The sequence below is a fragment of the Dichotomopilus funicola genome, assembly GCF_033296635.1.
Source record: "Dichotomopilus funicola strain CBS 141.50 unplaced genomic scaffold C8A04scaffold_32, whole genome shotgun sequence".
In the NCBI taxonomy this organism is placed as follows: domain Eukaryota; kingdom Fungi; phylum Ascomycota; class Sordariomycetes; order Sordariales; family Chaetomiaceae; genus Dichotomopilus; species Dichotomopilus funicola.
In genome coordinates this window covers 54,816-72,025 of record NW_026944053.1, presented here as the reverse complement: position 1 = coordinate 72,025, position 17,210 = coordinate 54,816, and the positions used below count along the sequence as shown (strand labels likewise).

Here is a 17,210-nt window from a genome sequence, read left to right as displayed (position 1 = left end):
CGCGACCTGACACACACCCACCACAAACAACCACACACACACTGCAAGCAATGCCACCACGGATACCCGGCAGCAGCAGGAGCTGCCAGCCACAGCAGCTGCTAAGCTGCCTCGAGGCCGTCTCTCCCTCATCATTCCGACCAGCCTCAACCCTGGCGATACCCCTCCACAGGCCCAGTCCCAGTACACAATCAACGTTATTATCACCATTCTCACCATTATGCCCTCCCTCCACCACCACCTCCTCCTCCCCACAATGTATCGACAGTATCAACAGTATCAATAACACCACCACCCGCTCCTACGCCACAAAACCACCCCGCCGCATGACCCGACTCCGCCGCCAATTCGTCGACTGGCTCGAAAACCGCGGCAGCCGCTTCCGCAAAAACGAGGAACACCGGCCCAACTACATCGGCGCCAGCATGAACCGCGGGGCAGACCGAAATCTCGTGTTCAACCACAACCCCTATTTTCTCAGCCAGCCGGTACTGTCGGAACCGGCGCGCGAGATGATCTGGAAGGCAGTCATGGTTGAGGGGGCACCGCTCAAGGCGGTGTCGGCGGATAATGGGGTGGATGTGAGGAGGGTGGCGGCTGTGGTGAGGATGAAGGAGATTGAGAAGAGGATGGAACGGGAGGTAAGCTTTCTTTTTTTTTTTCGCGCTTCTTGTTTTTACCGGTTCACAGAGAAATCCCCCTTTCACATGATGATATGCAACAAAAAATTCGATTAGTCTTGAAGACTCAACCGTGGTTAAATTGCTCAATGTCTGATGAAAACCGTCGCGACCGACCGTTATTCCACCCCCCTTACGGTCGGGGTCCTGGACCGGGTTCAAGACACAAACCAGAGGGCTAACAAAAACCTAGGAAAAACCCCTCGCCTACGCCTACGCCCGCGCCATCTCCACCATGGTCCCCCAAGACCACCTCAAGCCGCGGCAAGACGAAGACGGCAGGTACAAAAAGATCGACTTCGAGCCCATCAACGACATCCACATCCACACGGCGACCATGCGGCAACTCTTCGTCCCGACCTCCGAATCCCGCCAATTCACCCGCGCCGACGCCGCCCGCGCCTTTGGCGACCACATCCTGCCCCCCGACGAAAAGATGCGCATCCCGGAACTGGTGCAAAAGGAGCGCAACATTGCCAACGGCATGGACGAGAGGGACGCGCAGGATCTGTTTCTGAAGGAGACGGCCGAGAGCGAGCAGGCGTATGCGGAGGCGCAACGGAAGCGGGCCGAGGCCGAGGAGGCGCGCAAGACGCGGGTGAACACGGACCGGTTCGAGTTCCGGTTTGAGACGTTTGATTCGGAGGCTGTTGGGCCTACGGGCCGCGCGCGGCATGCTACGGGTTGGCGGTACGGTGCGCCGCTGTTGGATCGCAAGAGGGGCCAGATCAAGATCCCGACCAGTGTCGAGTGATGATCTTGTCTGTCTTGTTGGTGTGTCTGTTTTGTTAACAGGGCGGCGGGCCGAATATCCAAGGGGTTGGTTGGTTCAGGGGAACTAACCTGTTTGAGGGGCAAATGGTTAGGTATACCTCGCCAGTTGTGTGCCGATAGAGTGGGAGTGGTTGTCTAGAACAGTATCTAGACCAGTCCACGCAGCAGCACGCACGGAGCCCCCTGCATCATGTATAGCATCGCCAACAAGAAATGTATTGTATGTAACCCACGAATTAAATAAGCTTTAACAAACCTCTTGCAATGACCAATCCGGGCTCGCCTTCTATGATACCAACGGAAGAGAAAGACAAATAAAAAGAAGAGAAACAAGCCCCCCAACCCTAGTTAGTGTCTAGATCTTCCACTGCAATGGCTCTTCGCCCTCAGCCAGGTCAACAACAAGGTAGTCGCGGACACGATCCACGCTGGCCTGCGGCACCCCAAGATGATTGACAACATACGCCTCGACAGAGCCGTACTTCTCGCGGATCAGCGAGAGTGTGAGGAGCATGTTTCCCTTGCTGAAATCATTATGTGTTAGCAAAACCGGTTACTCGAGTACACCCGATCGACTACCAAAGAGGGGGACAAAAATACATACCTCGCCCCCACCATCGTCTCAGCCCGTTTCCTGTCCCCAAACAGCGCCTCGTCGCGTATCAGGCGCTGCACAATCCCCTCTTTGCGGGCCGCCAGACCGAGGTCGGTCAGCGCATATTCGTCGGCGATGGTTGCGTCCGAGAGGCCGCAGAGGGAAAGTATCAAGGCGATGAGAACGCCGGTTCCTGTGATGGTGTAAGTAATTGCTGAACCGGGTGTCAGGGGAGAGAGAAGACGGGAGGAAGGGTGGGGGTTGGGGGTCAATGGGGGTCACTCATCGTAGGAAGGATGACGGGGTGACTTCAAGACTGTACGGCCCCGATCCGTCACCTGAGACGGTCGGTTCATGCCCAAACAATCACATATATGAAGTAATCAAGACAGGAGCTCACGGCCGGGTATGAAAATGTGTAGACTCGCATGGTGGTGTGAGGGAAAGATCAAAACGGTTACGAACTGTCTTTGCCCGCGGTGCAATGAATCAACAGCGGTGAAGGGTGCCCCGCGGATGAGGCAATGTGCTCGAACACCGTTCGGAAAGGCGCATGTGGATGGTCCGGCTCGGCGGCAGACTCAAGGATGGCGGCGTACGCCTTCACGAAGCCCTAGGTCGCACATCCACGTGTCAGTATCTGTGGTGTGGCTCAATATGTGAGATCCGATCCTGCGCCTACCCGCAGTGCCGCAGCACCTGCATATGACACATACGGGTAGGCTGTTACCGAGAAACGGCAAAAGAAACAGCGGGATATGGTTGGATTGGATGGGCCTGGCAAAACCCGGTGGCAGTGTTGCAGCGAGCGTGCCGTGCGGGGTCAAAAGCATTGGATGTCGACGCACTTCAATAAATGTGTGCATATCCATATTCTGCCTCCCAATCAAGGGTGACGGTGACGAGCCTCGTGGGCGTTCTGCAGGACAGACCGAGGGCAAACATTGCAAGAAAACCAAACAAAATGCACAGCAGACCGAATGGCCAGTCAACAAAAATTCGAAACGCGCTTAACTAACCTCTGGCCCATCACTGTAATTCCGGAAGCGCACCGCCAACGCTTCGGGGCTGTAGTCCTTGTTCAGGAAGACAGGCACAAACACGCGGGCGGCGCCCTCCCAGGTCTTGGCCTCCGTGTGGCCGTCCCGTTCTAGCTCGGTCTGTGACCGAAGGTCGAAGACGTGCGTGATGCCCAGTGGACGGAGGACGGCGATGCCTTCGTCTTCGAGCTTGGTCAGATCGGCAGACCGGAAGAGCACCCCGCGCCGGACCACCTTGCCCGGTTTCCCCTCAATCGCGTACCCGCCCGCATCGCGCAGGTTAGGGAGACCTGGGACGTGGATGAAAGGGGGCGAGGGCAAGCTTGGGAGGGCGGGTGCCCGGCCTGATTCTGGCGGCGTCATGTGGTTTCAAGCTGGCAAATGAACGAGTGGCTGAGGATGGACGTTTCTGGTTCTGGGGAAGGGAGTTGTTGAGGAGAAAGAAGGTTTCGAAGCCGATGTCGGGAAGTGGAGAGTCGAAAGCCCACTGCAGTTTTGGGTTTAGATTCTAGTCGTCCGCGGACACTCGGGAAGGTCGCTGGGCAACTTCTCGGTGTGTTGTCGGTGTGTTACCTATTTCCTGCGCAGCCGACCTGTAAATGTGAGCTCGGAGGAAAGAGAAGGGCGGTGTTGTCTTGGCAGGCTCAGTTCATAGTGGAGTGCAGCGCCCACAGCAAAGCGATGGTGTTGTATGTACCGTAGCAACTTAAGGTGGGCGATTGGGTTTAGTGTACATACACACACTAACTACCGACGGAGGAAGGTGCAGGTGGGGTGAGCATCGGGGCACGCAAGCTCATCTGCTGGGAAGGTACCGCCCGGTAGGCACCGGGCAAACCTGCCCGAGCGCTGAGTCTCCGGGCCCCGGGGAAATTGGCTCAAGACATCACCTGCGCGGTCACTCCACTCTGGTGATGAAAGGGAAAGACTTGTCTCATCTGGCTCCCTGGAGTCCCTGGCTTGCCTGGCTCCCTGGGAAGTCAGCAGGTCGAAGATTCTCGACCAGTGCCAACAACCGCTTCGAACCCCGGACCCCACTGTCCTGGACGCAACCTCGTTCAGCCTCACGGTGGGCCCCACAAGGAGGATTGGCCAATCAACGTCGCGTAAAGGAACCTCCGCGACAATCAACGGGGGAAAAAACAAAATAAAAATAAAGTAAACAAATCACCCCTCTTCAACGCCGCAACGTTCGGGGAGAAATCGGTGAAAGCCGTGGTCACCGGTCCATCGTTGCCCGATTCGAGAGCCCGCGAGTGCTTTGACCTCCAGGCAGGACTACCCCCTGCCTGCCTTACGAGTTAACCTTGTGGATCTGCCCCGTTCGAGATTCCCGGGACCATGCCACTGGGAAGAATGTTCAAACAGTGGCGTCTCTTTGGCTTTCCCCTCAGCGGAAATTCCAGGGACAGATCTGCCCCTGGCATTCAACGTAACCTCGTCAGATCCAGCAGTATCTCGTAAAAAAAAGTAGAAACCAAAGGGTCACGTCTCGCGGTTATCTAGACGTAACGATAATGCTTAGAATTGGAGGGGATGCTATTTCTGCACTTTGCTCAACAAAAATCTTCAGACCAGCTTCAAATAATCCTTGCAATGCGGCCACCTGAAGCGACCTTCTCCCCCAACACAAAACCTTTATCGTAGGGATATGGATACCCACAGCCAAGACATTCCAGAAGTAACTAAGAGAAAAGAGAAAAGAGAAAAGAGAACGCAGATGACGAGACAAAAGAGACAGATGACACGAAACGAGTGGCTAAGATCCGAAAGGTGTGTTTTTGCAGAAAAAGACCTCCGAAACAATAAGGAAATGATAAGAGATACACACACGACGTGGAAAAAGTCCTACCCCTGTATTGACAGAATTACCCCCGGCTTGAGAGCCAGAACCCAGCTTCTCCCCCCAAGTCAAACGGCCCGCTCCCGCCCGTCCGTCTGGCTTGTTTGCCCGAATCCAGCCCTGGAGGCAAGGGATCCATCTCTTTCTCCCCTGCTTGCCCCAAAACGTTCGACAATAGGGACCAAAACCGGTGTCCCCCCTCCTCGTGCTCGTGCCCAAGTTTTCCTGCGCCAGGGAAACCAGCCCCCCGGAACATGATAAAAAGAAACAAAAAAGGAAGACAAAAAAGAAACCAAAAAGAAATATCCTCAACCCATCATCCCCTGCTGCTGTTCTTCCTACCCCCACCTTCTAGCCGGTAGTCCTCGGGTGCTCCCCTGTCCGGGCCGCATCTTGCTCGGCCGTCGTCTGAGCCCAACAAAAGTCATCGCTGCTGCGTGCTGCTACTTGCGGTTACTTGTTTGTGGCTGCTGTTGCTGCTGCTAGTCGTCTTGCGTGGTTCGACTCAGACGGTGGGGTCGATGTACACCTTGTCCTGAGTGCAGCAGTCCTCGCTAAAGACATGTTGGCAGCTGATGCATTGGACGTGGCCGAAGACCGTGCTGTACTGTTTGCACTGGCAGCAGACCCAGATGATCTGCTTGACGAGGGTGGCGGTCTATCGGTGGTGAACAGGTCAGTAGTGAGGAAGGGGGAAAGGGGGCGACAAAAAGAATGTGAGTTTGGGGCTCGGGAGGAGAGGGAAGTGAATGGGAGAAGATGAGTGTTTGGGGTCGGACGTACGGCGTTGTTAGGCATCTTTGTAAATGTCAAAGAGAGGAGTTCTGTTTAGCAGTGCTGCTTTTGCGTCTAGATCAATGAAGCTCAAGTAGATTGCCTAGGCTTGCTGTCTGTTGTCTCTTGACTCTACATCTCGCCAGAACACTGAAGCGGATTTACCCTCCTTTTTAAGTCCGTTCCCAAACCACTTCCTGTGTCCTAAGGCAACTTCTTCCCACCCGTCACATCCTGGAACCGCACGCACAGCGATGTTTTTTTCGGTAGGGGCAACCTATCGAAAGCGTTCGGAACGCCATGACGAGGTGATCCAAACATCGTCTCCGAGAATCCTAGACCTAAGGACAGGCCCAGGAAGGTTCCTGGACGTTGGCATGAGCAGCCAGAACGTCGAATTCGTGACTAGCGTGCCGAGGAAACTGATCGGATGCTCCTGTTCGCCCGGCCGGCGTGCCGTCGATGGGACCAGACCGAAATCCTAGCACGGTGGGTTGGACAGGAACAATCCGCTCTCTGTCAACCGAGAGAGAGATACCTAGGTGTGTGTTATTGCGCCACATCAGAAGAAACAAAAGAGAGTCAGGAAGATTTGAGCGGACCTCGTAATCACTCGGTGATGACGAGCCAAGACAGGGGTAGAGAGGTCTTCCGCTGTTCAAGTGGGCGCTTGCGGCGGGCTCAGCCAAACTGCGACAAGAAGGCAAAAGAAGCCCCCCAAAAAGCCTGACAATTGCAAATTGGTTCCGCCGTTCCGCCAGCAAAAGGGCGGAACTGGGGATGACCCGACAAGGGAGTCATCGAGCTTTAAAATTGCCTGTGTACTTTTAACTAGTCAGCATTAGGGCTCTAGAACACTGGCACTCTAGAGATCAACATACCATTTCCGTTAACGCCGTTCTGGACAATACCATTTCAAGGCCCGTAACTGGTGCTGTTGGCCAGCATCCGGGATCCGGGCGGGGGGACAGGGGGCCGATTGTAGATTCAATCCCCATACTCGATGACCCCAAAACGTCCAGGCCCCGGGGCATGCGTGCGGATCTAAATCAGGATGCTGGTCTGTGTGTCTTCCTTGTGAGAATCGGCAGGACGGGCATCGGTTCAGCTATTGGCGGTGGTACGATCCGCGGTGCTCGAGCAAACGTGATTGCTAACCTTCGGTCGGCAAGGTGCTAGCGGGGTTATTGCCGTGGCGATACAAGAATTATTGGGACAAAACCTTGAGGGGCTCACCCGCGCCTAGGGAGAGGGAATCCACCCAGACTTCGGTGGGATGAGAGGGAAACCATCGTCCCGCAGCGCATTTTCTAACACCGTCGGTGATACTCGACGAGAACCGGAGTGAGAACAGAGAGGGGACTTGGCCACTTGATATTTGACCATCGGAGTTCCCGTTCTAATTCAGCTTTGTCTAGCCTTGGATCACGCCGTTTTGTTCTTTGGAAGCAGAGCCTCGTTCATTCCTAAGACCTTGGGTACCAAAAAAAGCTCCATTGGGCCGACCGAGCAGTAGTGGTTGCTGGCGATACGCACAACTGTAGGCTTTGTTCGCCTAGAGCGGCTGAAATGAGTTTCAGCGCAGCCTGGTGGGCCTTGTATCAAGCGAGACGCAGACACCGGGCAACGATAACATGGGTCTTGTGGGACTTGTTGCCCGACGGAGGAGCATAGAGGGACATGAGGTATGGACCTAGGCAGGCGGTTGAGCCCGGCCTGTAAGGGAAAGCATTCCTTCAGGGATCTGGTTTTAGCGAAAACTTTTTGAAGGACAGTCCGTGCCGTGGGAGGCTCTGCAAAGGCCCCGAGCTACAAACCTAGCTACTTTTTCGATGTGGGAGGGCGCGACGAGAGTTACGCTCAGCTCCCATTTGCTTGCTAAACCATCGGTCTTCCGCAAATATCCTATCGCAAGGAACACATTTACCGTGTGAGAGGTCTAGGGGCTAAGCTTAGATCAATCCTTGGCTTGAAAAGGCTGAGTTCAGGCCGTCAGCGCAAAATAGGGATCTCGGTGCCGGTGTATGGATCTCGGTGTTGTTGTGTGGTTAAGGCTTAGACAGATCCGATCGGACACTGGAGCAATGAGCAGCCGCTGATTAAGGATAGGTGGAGACCACGAGACGCTCGGGCCGCAACGCCAACCAGCACCTTGGTCCCGTCGGCATTGACCCTGGCAAGCCTGGGCCTGGATTCACCGACGTCATCACCGTTCCCAGACAGCTGGACCTGTTTCAAGAATATCAGATGAAAACACCCGGGGAAATGGCCCGTCGCATTCCAAGGGAACTTCGCTAACACTGAGGAAAAAGGTTCTCGAAAATCCGAGCAGTGTACACTTGTATGTCTATCACAGTGTGGCAGGCTATTCGTGTGAAGAGGCTTAAACTGTTTCGGCCAGCGTCGCTGCCGATCGTCGCTACGATCTCCCTGCTTGGCGCCAGCGCTAAACCTGCGAGTATTTCCTTTCCCCCATCACCGAGAGGAAAGGTTTTCCCTCCCTTTCCCAACCGCTTCTGGGCAGCAACAGACACCGTTCTTCACCTGCTTCCATTGCTTCGCCTCGAGGAAACATTTGCGCCTCAACGCCGCAGCGACACAAGTTTTCCGCCCAGCGATTCACGATTCGCCCTTGGAGCCGCGATATCTCCTCCGCAACAAAAGCGATCCACAAAAAAACCCTAACCCCAATCACCCAAAACCCCGACCGCCCAACACACCAGAAATGGCTCTCGGTAGCATCTCGCTGGGCTACCTGCTCTTTTCACTCCTCCATTTCGGCCAGTTTGTTCTCGCCATCACCGTCTGCGCGCTGTATGGCATCGACCTAGATCGCGCCCGCAAGGCCGGTGTCGCGGCTGATGGGAAATGGGTCTACGCAGAGGTCGTCGGCGGGCTCGCGGCCCTGACGAGCATTCTCTACTGCATTCCCTACATTCTCCGGTTTGCGCTGGTCTGGGCGTGGAACTTGGTTCTCTTCATTCTCTGGATCGCCCTGTTCGGCTTGTTCGGCAAAGTAAGTTTTCCTTCCCCCTCTTGGAGGGTTGCCCTAGGGGTTAATGATGATGGCTGACAATTGTTCAGATGTACATTCACGAGGACCCGGAGGGAAATGGCGACATTCAGCGCATGAAGAACGCTGTGTGGGTTGTCCTTGCGAGCGCGCTTCTCTGGCTCATTGGTGTCCTTGCACACTTCATCTACTGGTGGGGCCACAGGGAGCGACGCAGCCGCTTCACCAGCCGCGCGAGGGTTTGAGTGAGTGCGTCACAGGCGAGGGACAACAACGACACTAATGATGTGCGACGCCAAATGTCGACGAGAAACCAATGAACCATACCGTTACACCGCTTGGCGTTTCGGGGATGCAATCAACGACGAGGAAATGGAGGTTGCTTCGAGCAAGCGATGATATAATGCAATCAGGACGGCGGACGTTTTGGATTTTAATACCCTTGATTTTAACGTATGTATATTGTAATTACTTTAATATTTAAAGAGAGAATGAGGCATACCCAATATCAATCAGCATATACTTTAAAAAGGATTTAAAGCGCATATCCCACACCCTCGTCAAGTTGTAATGGCAAAACACGGGCAGACGAAAACGGGGAATTCCTACCAGAGTAATTCTGTCAAGCTGTGGGGCATAAGCCGAGCCGTTGAAGATGTTATTTTGGGGGGCCGGCCGGCGATTTTGGTGGTTCAACTGACGTCATTTTGCTGAGCATTTCTCTCGCTGGACAAGCACCCAGCATCTCATGTTCTCTCCGATGGACTGTGGCAAGCGTGGCCCAAGGTCGCTTAGGCTGGCGGGGGCATAGATGGCGCGACATTTTGGGATAAAATTCTGCGAATAGATGGCCGTTTATTTGACGATTTGGCGCGGCTGGCGGCTTGTCGAGATGGGGCAAAAGTGCAGAACTCTTGTGCCAAGGCGGTGATCCATGGGATGCGAGAAGGCCCACCTCACTTTGCCTTTTATCATCTTTTTCACGCCTTTCCTCCCCACCCTTTTATCCCCTCTCCCACGGCCCTATCGTGAAAAGGCGCAAGATCAGCAAAGGCATCTCACGGCTTTGCGGCCTTTTGCTAGGCGCTCCGTGAAGAACTTTTTGATTGCTTTGTCAAAAACAACAACGTTACGCTTGCGGGCATGGGGCAAATGTCTCGGGGCAGAGCCGGACAACGATCTGCGCGATCAACAGCAACTGCTGGTCGCTGTTGAGAAAAAAGTTGGCGCGGTCGTTGTTGGTCAGTGGCTTGGGTCTGAAACACCAAGCACGGGTGCCTTGCCGACGACAATCGTTTGCCAGCTCGGGATTTTGTTTATTTTTATTTCGTGTTTTTTTCCGAAGAGCTGTCGCTGGACCCCCAAACTTGGTCACCTTATCTTTGCTTCCCCGGGAACACCCTCTTCAGCAGCGCAGCACTCACCTGGCCGGCCATGGATTTTCAGAGATGAACTAGTTATTCTGCCACACCGTTTATACCTCTTTTATGCGGGATGCCGCGAAGAGCAGGGTGGAGTGGTACCGCAGTGAGGGTTGCCTTGCTGCAACTAAAAGCTGCCCCAAGTTGGTCTGAGTCTTGCGGTGATCAGCGCTTAGGGTATCAATTTCCACACGCCTCACCACACCACTACACTACGATGTAGTAACCGGAAGTCTTTTGGCGAAGCGATTCCCGCATGCGGCCGGGGAAACACGGCGGCGGCCACGCCTGCAACAACCCTGTGGAAGCCTGTTCCCGTCGAGCCCGATCACACTCTCTTGATATACCGGCCCGTTGCCAGTCACACCCATGGCGTCAACATACATTTCCCAGCCGTCCTATAAAGTGTATGTCCCGATGGTGTGTGTGTGTGTGTGCGTTTGCGAGTGTGCGTTTGTCAAAGTACCCAGTACTTACTCCACGACCCCCATTTCGTGGCATCTCGCGTTGTTCGTTGTCTTGACTGCGCTCGCCCAGCGTTTGCTTTGTCTGTGAGTGTGGGCCCTTTTCGGACGTTCGGCACGTTCCTCTCAGCAACAACCTAGACATGTCATCATGTGGCTCCAGGACGCTGCCAGTTCCCGCCGCTAGTTCTGCAGCTCAACCGTCAAGAAGTGCTCGCGCGACTTGAGGTGGTCTCTAAAGACACCGCTACATCCAGTACTCTACACACTAGTAGTGTCTGTGGAACGTATGAACTTCTCGCCCTCATTTTCGCCCCTCCTTTACCCCTCCATCAATCCCTCCAGACCCTGGATTCAGACGGCAGGGTCCAGAAGATTCACACCTTTGTGGGTGCTTGGGGAGGCTCGCAGGGTTGGTTGTGGGGTGGGGCAGGTCGTCATCCTGGTCGTTCGCAGGGAAGGTGAGGAGAAGATGAACAGGAAAGGGATCTGATCATCCGCCCCCCAGCCAAAGTGTCCTGGTCCTGCCTGGCAAGCTGGGTCGCAAACGGATATGAACCCAAGCGGGTGCCCACAGCGCAAACGCCGCTTCTTTTTGAACCTTTTTTTCCTAATTCCCATCTTCAATCACCTTGCCATGCACTCTCGACTGGCCCCATCGAGCCCGAACTACGACCCGCAACCGCCGGACTGACCATCTTTTTCGAGACCCCATGAAACCCTTCGCCCGCCTCCCTTTCCGTGGATTTACGGTGCTGAAGCCCTGAGACCCACGACCGACTTGGGAGAATAGGCGGCAGTGACGGATGAATCTCCCCCGCTTGACAGAAGGATTAAAAACTCATCGCCTGGGTGTTGTTATCACTAGTGGACGACCGAAAAAGAACAACACGCCAGAGTAAGGCTGTTTCCTAACGTATAAACATCAGTTCTGCGAACTGGTATTGGGGTATTGAGTCAACCCACCACTGCGTCAAAGCAAACAAAAAGGACGTTCAGAGAGGGTCCAAACGGAATTCGAGGCGACCACTCGTCACTCTACGTAAGTTATGCATGGGGTCGCTGAAGAACGCACTCATACATACCTACCTACCTACCTATCACGCCTATCTACCCAAGGTCGACTGAGCCACAGGAATACGTTGTCCACACACCACACCACTGCATTCACCCGTTTCCACATCATCTTTTCTCTTCCCCTTTATCCTTCCTCTTTCCCCTTCTCAAGTCTTAAATTCGACGACTCCCCCCAAGTCTTGCCTTGCCCATGTACTAAGACACCCCGCAACGTCCTAGGCATGATCACATTTCCAACCTTACGACGTCCGACTACGATTACGTTGTCTCATCTTGTTGTTTCATTGCCCTCGCCATCGCCGAAAATGGCTAGCCGCGCTCACTCTCTCCGACTCCCTTTGCCCACCCCGAGACGGCCAATCCACCCGCAGCGGGCAGCTTCCAGCTCGTCGGAAGCGTCACACCTCTCCAACTCGTCGCCCCGCTCGCATGCGTCGGAGGACCCGTTTGTCCTGTCTCCCGTGCAAACGCCGGCGCACGAGACGACAGTCCCGCCCCGAGTCATGTTTTCGCGGCTTGCGACGGACCCGGCCGCCGCTCGAAATGGCCTGCTCCTTGGCAAAGGTCCGTCGATCTTCTTCCTGTCATTTCCTTCGTTTCTCCGCAATTGTTGTTTCGGCCGTGTCGTGTGACCGTCTGCATCGTTCGACGATTATCCACTTACCCCGAACTCTCGATCCCTTTGTTTTTTTTTTTTTTTTTTTTTTTTTTTTGCATTTTGGAGTTTCTAGGTTGCCCGCTGTTTACAAGTGAGACAGCGCTTGGTTGAAACCTCTGTTTTTGGGGATTGACAGGGCGATTGTGGGGCTTTTGGGAGGATTCCCAGGATTTGCCCCTCAGCCCCAGCCTTCCCATGGGGTTGGTGCGGCCAGTGTGGGACCCCCCACCCTGGCCTGTGTTGACAGTGTCCGGGGTCACACCCACTGCGTCATAGGCGCTCAACGGCTGTGATGGAAGCCCTTTAATGGATCACTACAGCCGGTTCCTGGGCGGCCTGGTGCCTGACCTAGGAATGGATCCCCGAATTTCGTGGATGGCCTGGCTTTTCCTTTCTTTTAATAAATGATGCTGACCGGCTCTCTTAAAAAGAAGTCCCCTCTCGCCCCCGAGACTCGACCAACAAGCCAGTGTCGCCAAGCCTTTTGAGAATCGCGAATTCTAAATCTGGGCCAACAACCGCTATTGATGTGCCTGTGAACCGCAAGTCTGTGTCGACCACATCAGCTGAAACTAGCACCCCATTGGAACCGCTGTCCGCAAGAGGTGATCTTCCTGGGTATGTTCCATCATATCACCTGTATGTTCTATGCTAGGATGGAAACGAGCCACTGACACTCGTTGTTACACAGCGGATACTTTCCGCTCCACGAAGAAGAGCCCCGCGTTCACATTCCACACCCCTTCCAGGTCGACACCGACATGGCCCGACGAAGTTCTGTACAACGGGCCGCCGAGTCTTGCCAACCTAGCGTCGAGCCCAGCTCCTTCTCGTCTGCTCATAACCCACGGCCTACCCGAGGAAAGCCAACCAACACCTTGAGCACAGTAACCTCCCCAGATACTCCCATTTCATCCTACAACCCCACCGGTCTTCACGATGATGTGGTACTACCTTTGGGGAAGTACTACCCCTCCAACTGGGAACGGCGCCACGGCAAAGGTCCACCGAGTCGACCTACCACGGCCGGGGCTCACTCCGAGCCTCAAGTGCCCAAGTCCCAAGACTCCAACCCATCTTCCCCGCACGCCCAACGACCAGGTTCCGACGTCAAGCGGCGGCTTCAACAGTACCAACGCGACATGATTGCGCAGGCCGCGATGGCCGCCAACGCGCTCATCGTCAGCAGCGGCTCGGCAGGCTCCGGCGGCTCCGGATCCTCCATCGCCTCGTCGTTGCGTGGGTTGACTCTACCCCAAGGCCACCTCGCCACGACGTTCCTCAAGACGCACAAGCCGCGCTCGCCGCGCTTGGAGCCTGTCGGCAGTCCCGGCCCGGTTACTCCCATGTCGCTAGAGGCGGATAGTTATCTGAGTTTGGGCGCGCCTGTGGATGTTGAGGCCGGTGGAAAGGGGCCGTTTTTTCGGCATGATGTAGCCCTGTCGCCGAGCGAGATGACGACTGCTTCGATTTGATGTTTTGGAAATGCAGATGAATTAGCGTGGGCCAACTGGCCCGTTGGGGAACCATCCGTTCCGTGCAACGCAGCGTAATCGGGATGAGCGACCGGTGTTCCTCTTTTTATTTTATTTTTTTGGTTCCCTTTTTTTTGGTCTACCGCTTCTACTTGTGGAGGGAGCGCAGGAACCATGATACCCAATGATAGACGGTGGAAAGGGGGGGATATGTTGTGTAAGGGCTATGAACCAATAGGGTATTCATGCAACAGCGCATGCGTCTGACTACGGGGCGGCGTCTTTTGTGTTTTTTCGGGGGATGGAGCGGATGATAAAAACTTTGAATCGACTCCATTCAATTCAAGTTCACTTCACTTTGATCTTGTCTCAACTGGAACGGTTTGCCGTGACCCCTTTACTGTGGATATTAGACTGATGACCATTCAGTAGAAAAAAACGGAACAAGATCCAGCAGGTAGAATTACGCCAAAACAAAATGAAGGATGAAGCTGGCATGATGCTATTATTTTATGGGATACTCTGCCCTAGGCTAAAAAAGATAGCCTTAGCTGCCAACCCTTGGTCATAAGTCATGAGTTAACTGCGTTCTGCCCCCGCCGGGATTTATTCGATGAATCCCCGTTGTTGTCCGTTGCGTAGAACCCCCCCAATAACGATAAAAAAAAAGGGAAAACCAAAAACCCATTAGTTCGCTACTACCGCAGTAAGTAGTTCAGGTACCCAAATATGCCTGTATAGCCCCGCCAAGTCCCTTGAAAATGTGATATTAAATGGGAGTAATAGTAGGCCAATATGGGACGCAAAAAATATCAAAAAGAAAATTGGAAACTACCGGGTCGATACTCATCGTTAATTCCACACCGACACGTCATTAAAGGGGCTGACAGTAATTGGCCGGAAAATTGCCTTGTACGCCTCCTAGTTCACCAACCCACCTGTGGTTTCGAACCGATTCTTGGTTAGCGACCTATTTCTTTTCCACTAGGGGAGGGATGGAAGAGATGATCCAAAAAAGAGGGGATACCAGGGGAAATAATCACGTACCAATCCTGATCCGTCTCCGTCTTTTTCATCACTTTAATCCGATCTCCTTCCTGAAACGACAAGTCCCCACTGCCCTGGCTGGAAAATGCGTACCGGGCGACAACCCACTCCTCGGGCTTGGACAAGCCGACCCGTTTCGGCGGGGGCGGAGGCGGCTTCTTCTTACCGAGCGCTGCAGCGGCGATAGCTGATGATGGCATCCCGTTGGCAGTGCCGGGGGTGGAAGCCCGAGAGGAGAAAGCTGGTGAGGTGGCTGCTGCGGCAGCGGCGGCGATGGCGGAAGGGGATGGTGAGGTAAAATAGTCCGGTCGTTGTTGTTGTTGCTGCTGCTGGTAGTGGTATGCGCCCGGGGTACTGTTCGCAGACCGGCTAACAGCGGCACCGCCTAGGATGGTGGCGGTTGTAAAGTCGGTCGCGTTGCCCATATAATCGGGCCGTCGGTCGGAGGAGGATGGGGACGGGGTACGGGTCCGCTCGAGGGGCATGGACGGAACCCGAAGGGTGCGCGCTTGTGGGCCGGAGATCAAGGCCGTTGCGGACCGGCGCGGACCAGTCAACGCTGGGGGCGTTGTGTTCGGGGGAAAGCCATTGCTAGTTGTCACTGGTTGGTTGATCGCCTTGCCGCGGGTGATGAAGCTGATGGTTTCGATCTGGCCACGGATCGGGCTGAAAGCGTTGTTCCAGGTTGCAATTACGTCGTCCATGGGCGGAGCGGGGGACGGGAACCCGTATTCTTCACAGTACCCATGCAGAGTAGTGTAGTACAGTCCCAAGAGCCGGTTTTGGATCATGACTAGGTTCGATACCAGAGGAGGGATCAAACTGAAGGCTGCGGCGATAATCGGTGGTAGAGTTCCTTTGAGATGCTCGTCCGCAATTCCAAACTCCTGTTTGGGAAGTTAGTTCCTAGCGTAGTACTAGGAGGCTTGATAGGAGTCATAAAGGGATGTTTACTGACCTCCCCGGCGCGAGACAGTTCAGCATTGGCTTTCGCTAATGCAGCCTCGTCCTTTGCATTCCGGCCTGGCTTCCGCTGAAGCTTCAATGCCTTGTCCTGGGCTTTCTCGTAGTCCAACCTCTTGTTCTCTCGCTTCTTGATGGTCTTGCGAATTGGCGCGATGGAAGCTCGGGCGTCGGTTGCGGGCTTCAGGATGTGTTCCTCAATTAGGCCCATCTCGCCCGATAGCTCCGTATTAAGCTCGGCGTAGGCCTCCTTCAGCTTGAAAGTGCGTTCTAACTGAAGTTCAGGAGTCGGTACGGCGTGCCGCGACTGTCCGTCAGAGGCTCCGGCGATGGGATCATAGAGGCCTTCATATTCGGTCACAATCTGGAGCTGGGTGCTGGTTAGAGCAGCCCACGAGTCCCTCCACATCCTCGCATTGTCGATGACCTGAAAGGGGGCCTTGTTAGTGATGCTATGCTCAAAACTCAACCATTGCTCTTTAACTAATTGGTTCTGTAAACCCCCCTCACCTTTGCAAGAACGTTGTCGGCATCCTCGTAGTCGTTGAGCAGAACTGCAACTTTGGCATTTTCCCCTGGCCCCTTGCTCATGAGTTTGCCAAACTGTCGTTGCATTGACTGCATGTTGTCTTCCCGATGTTAAGTGGATGGTACGAAGGAACCTTATGCGCGCGAAGAGTTACAATGATCTCGATAGAAATATCGGCGTCGTGGCCGCGCCGGAGGTACGAATTGCGAACAAAATCCGGAATGAGACGAATGGCTTCAACTCGCTGAATGACGGGACGATGGAAAAGCGGAGGATTGCGGAGGTTGGAGACAAGAAGGAAATATTAGATGTGTCCAAGCGAACTCTGTGCTACCTGCAAGTTGGCCCGGACGTTTATTTTCCTTTCCGACATGACTGAACCAAAGTAATGTGGCGCAGTATTTAATAAGACACTCGGTCCTTGCGTCCACGGCCAAGAGCTGCAGGTCCGTGACTGCGCTCCCGTCGAGTCTGCATTGCCTGCCTATTGCTTGAAATTTGGAGCACGAAGAGGGGGCCGAAACGGAGTCGCAGAGTGGGCATGGAATTGATTCCTTCAGTGGCGGTTTCGGTTGCACCAGCTCAAACCGGGTCTCTGTCCTGAAGAAGCCTGCTGCCGTTGGGTCTTGTGGGCGTTAAACCAATCGTTCATCCGTGGTTTGCTGCAGGGGGACGTTAGGAGTGGGGAAGTTTCTAGCCAACCACAACCCTTGTTGAGCTCACAAGTGGGAAGGTGGGGCTACGGTCAGGTGACCGCGCGTTTTGCAGGACACGGTTTGCTGAGCCAGCTTCGCGTCTCTCAAGAATCAAGAAATCAAGAATCCAGTCAGACAAACGACATCCTGGGCCCTGGTGCA

At 54.5% G+C, this 17,210-nt stretch overlaps 5 protein-coding genes across 5 annotated transcripts; 3 read left to right on the top strand and 2 right to left on the bottom strand.

Moving 5' to 3' along the window:
- Window positions 1-50: 50 nt before the first annotated feature.
- Window positions 51-1,434, top strand: C8A04DRAFT_37331 (eukaryotic mitochondrial regulator protein-domain-containing protein; the record flags this gene model as incomplete). Its single annotated transcript, XM_062783838.1, has 3 exons — window positions 51-196; window positions 278-641; window positions 874-1,434. 3 exons carry the CDS (start codon window positions 51-53, stop codon window positions 1,432-1,434), a joined length of 1,071 nt encoding a protein of 356 aa, XP_062636902.1.
- A 375-nt stretch (window positions 1,435-1,809) lies between these two features.
- Window positions 1,810-3,452, bottom strand: C8A04DRAFT_12298 (tyrosine phosphatase family-domain-containing protein; the record flags this gene model as incomplete). Its single annotated transcript, XM_062777293.1, has 4 exons — window positions 1,810-1,978; window positions 2,047-2,242; window positions 2,515-2,662; window positions 3,069-3,452. The coding sequence occupies 4 exons, from the start codon at window positions 3,450-3,452 to the stop codon at window positions 1,810-1,812; spliced, it is 897 nt and encodes a 298-aa protein (XP_062636901.1).
- A 4,979-nt stretch (window positions 3,453-8,431) lies between these two features.
- Window positions 8,432-8,964, top strand: C8A04DRAFT_37329 (uncharacterized protein; the record flags this gene model as incomplete). Its single annotated transcript, XM_062783837.1, has 2 exons — window positions 8,432-8,722; window positions 8,791-8,964. The coding sequence occupies 2 exons, from the start codon at window positions 8,432-8,434 to the stop codon at window positions 8,962-8,964; spliced, it is 465 nt and encodes a 154-aa protein (XP_062636900.1).
- A 3,022-nt stretch (window positions 8,965-11,986) lies between these two features.
- Window positions 11,987-13,814, top strand: C8A04DRAFT_28720 (uncharacterized protein; the record flags this gene model as incomplete). Its single annotated transcript, XM_062780757.1, has 3 exons — window positions 11,987-12,245; window positions 12,771-12,957; window positions 13,031-13,814. 3 exons carry the CDS (start codon window positions 11,987-11,989, stop codon window positions 13,812-13,814), a joined length of 1,230 nt encoding a protein of 409 aa, XP_062636899.1.
- Window positions 13,815-14,688: 874 nt separating this feature from the next.
- On the bottom strand, window positions 14,689-16,448 carry C8A04DRAFT_37327 (uncharacterized protein; the record flags this gene model as incomplete). The annotated part of the gene is made up of 4 exons (XM_062783836.1): window positions 14,689-14,752; window positions 14,862-15,748; window positions 15,820-16,251; window positions 16,335-16,448. The coding sequence occupies 4 exons, from the start codon at window positions 16,446-16,448 to the stop codon at window positions 14,689-14,691; spliced, it is 1,497 nt and encodes a 498-aa protein (XP_062636898.1).
- Between the last annotated feature and the right edge of the window lie 762 nt (window positions 16,449-17,210).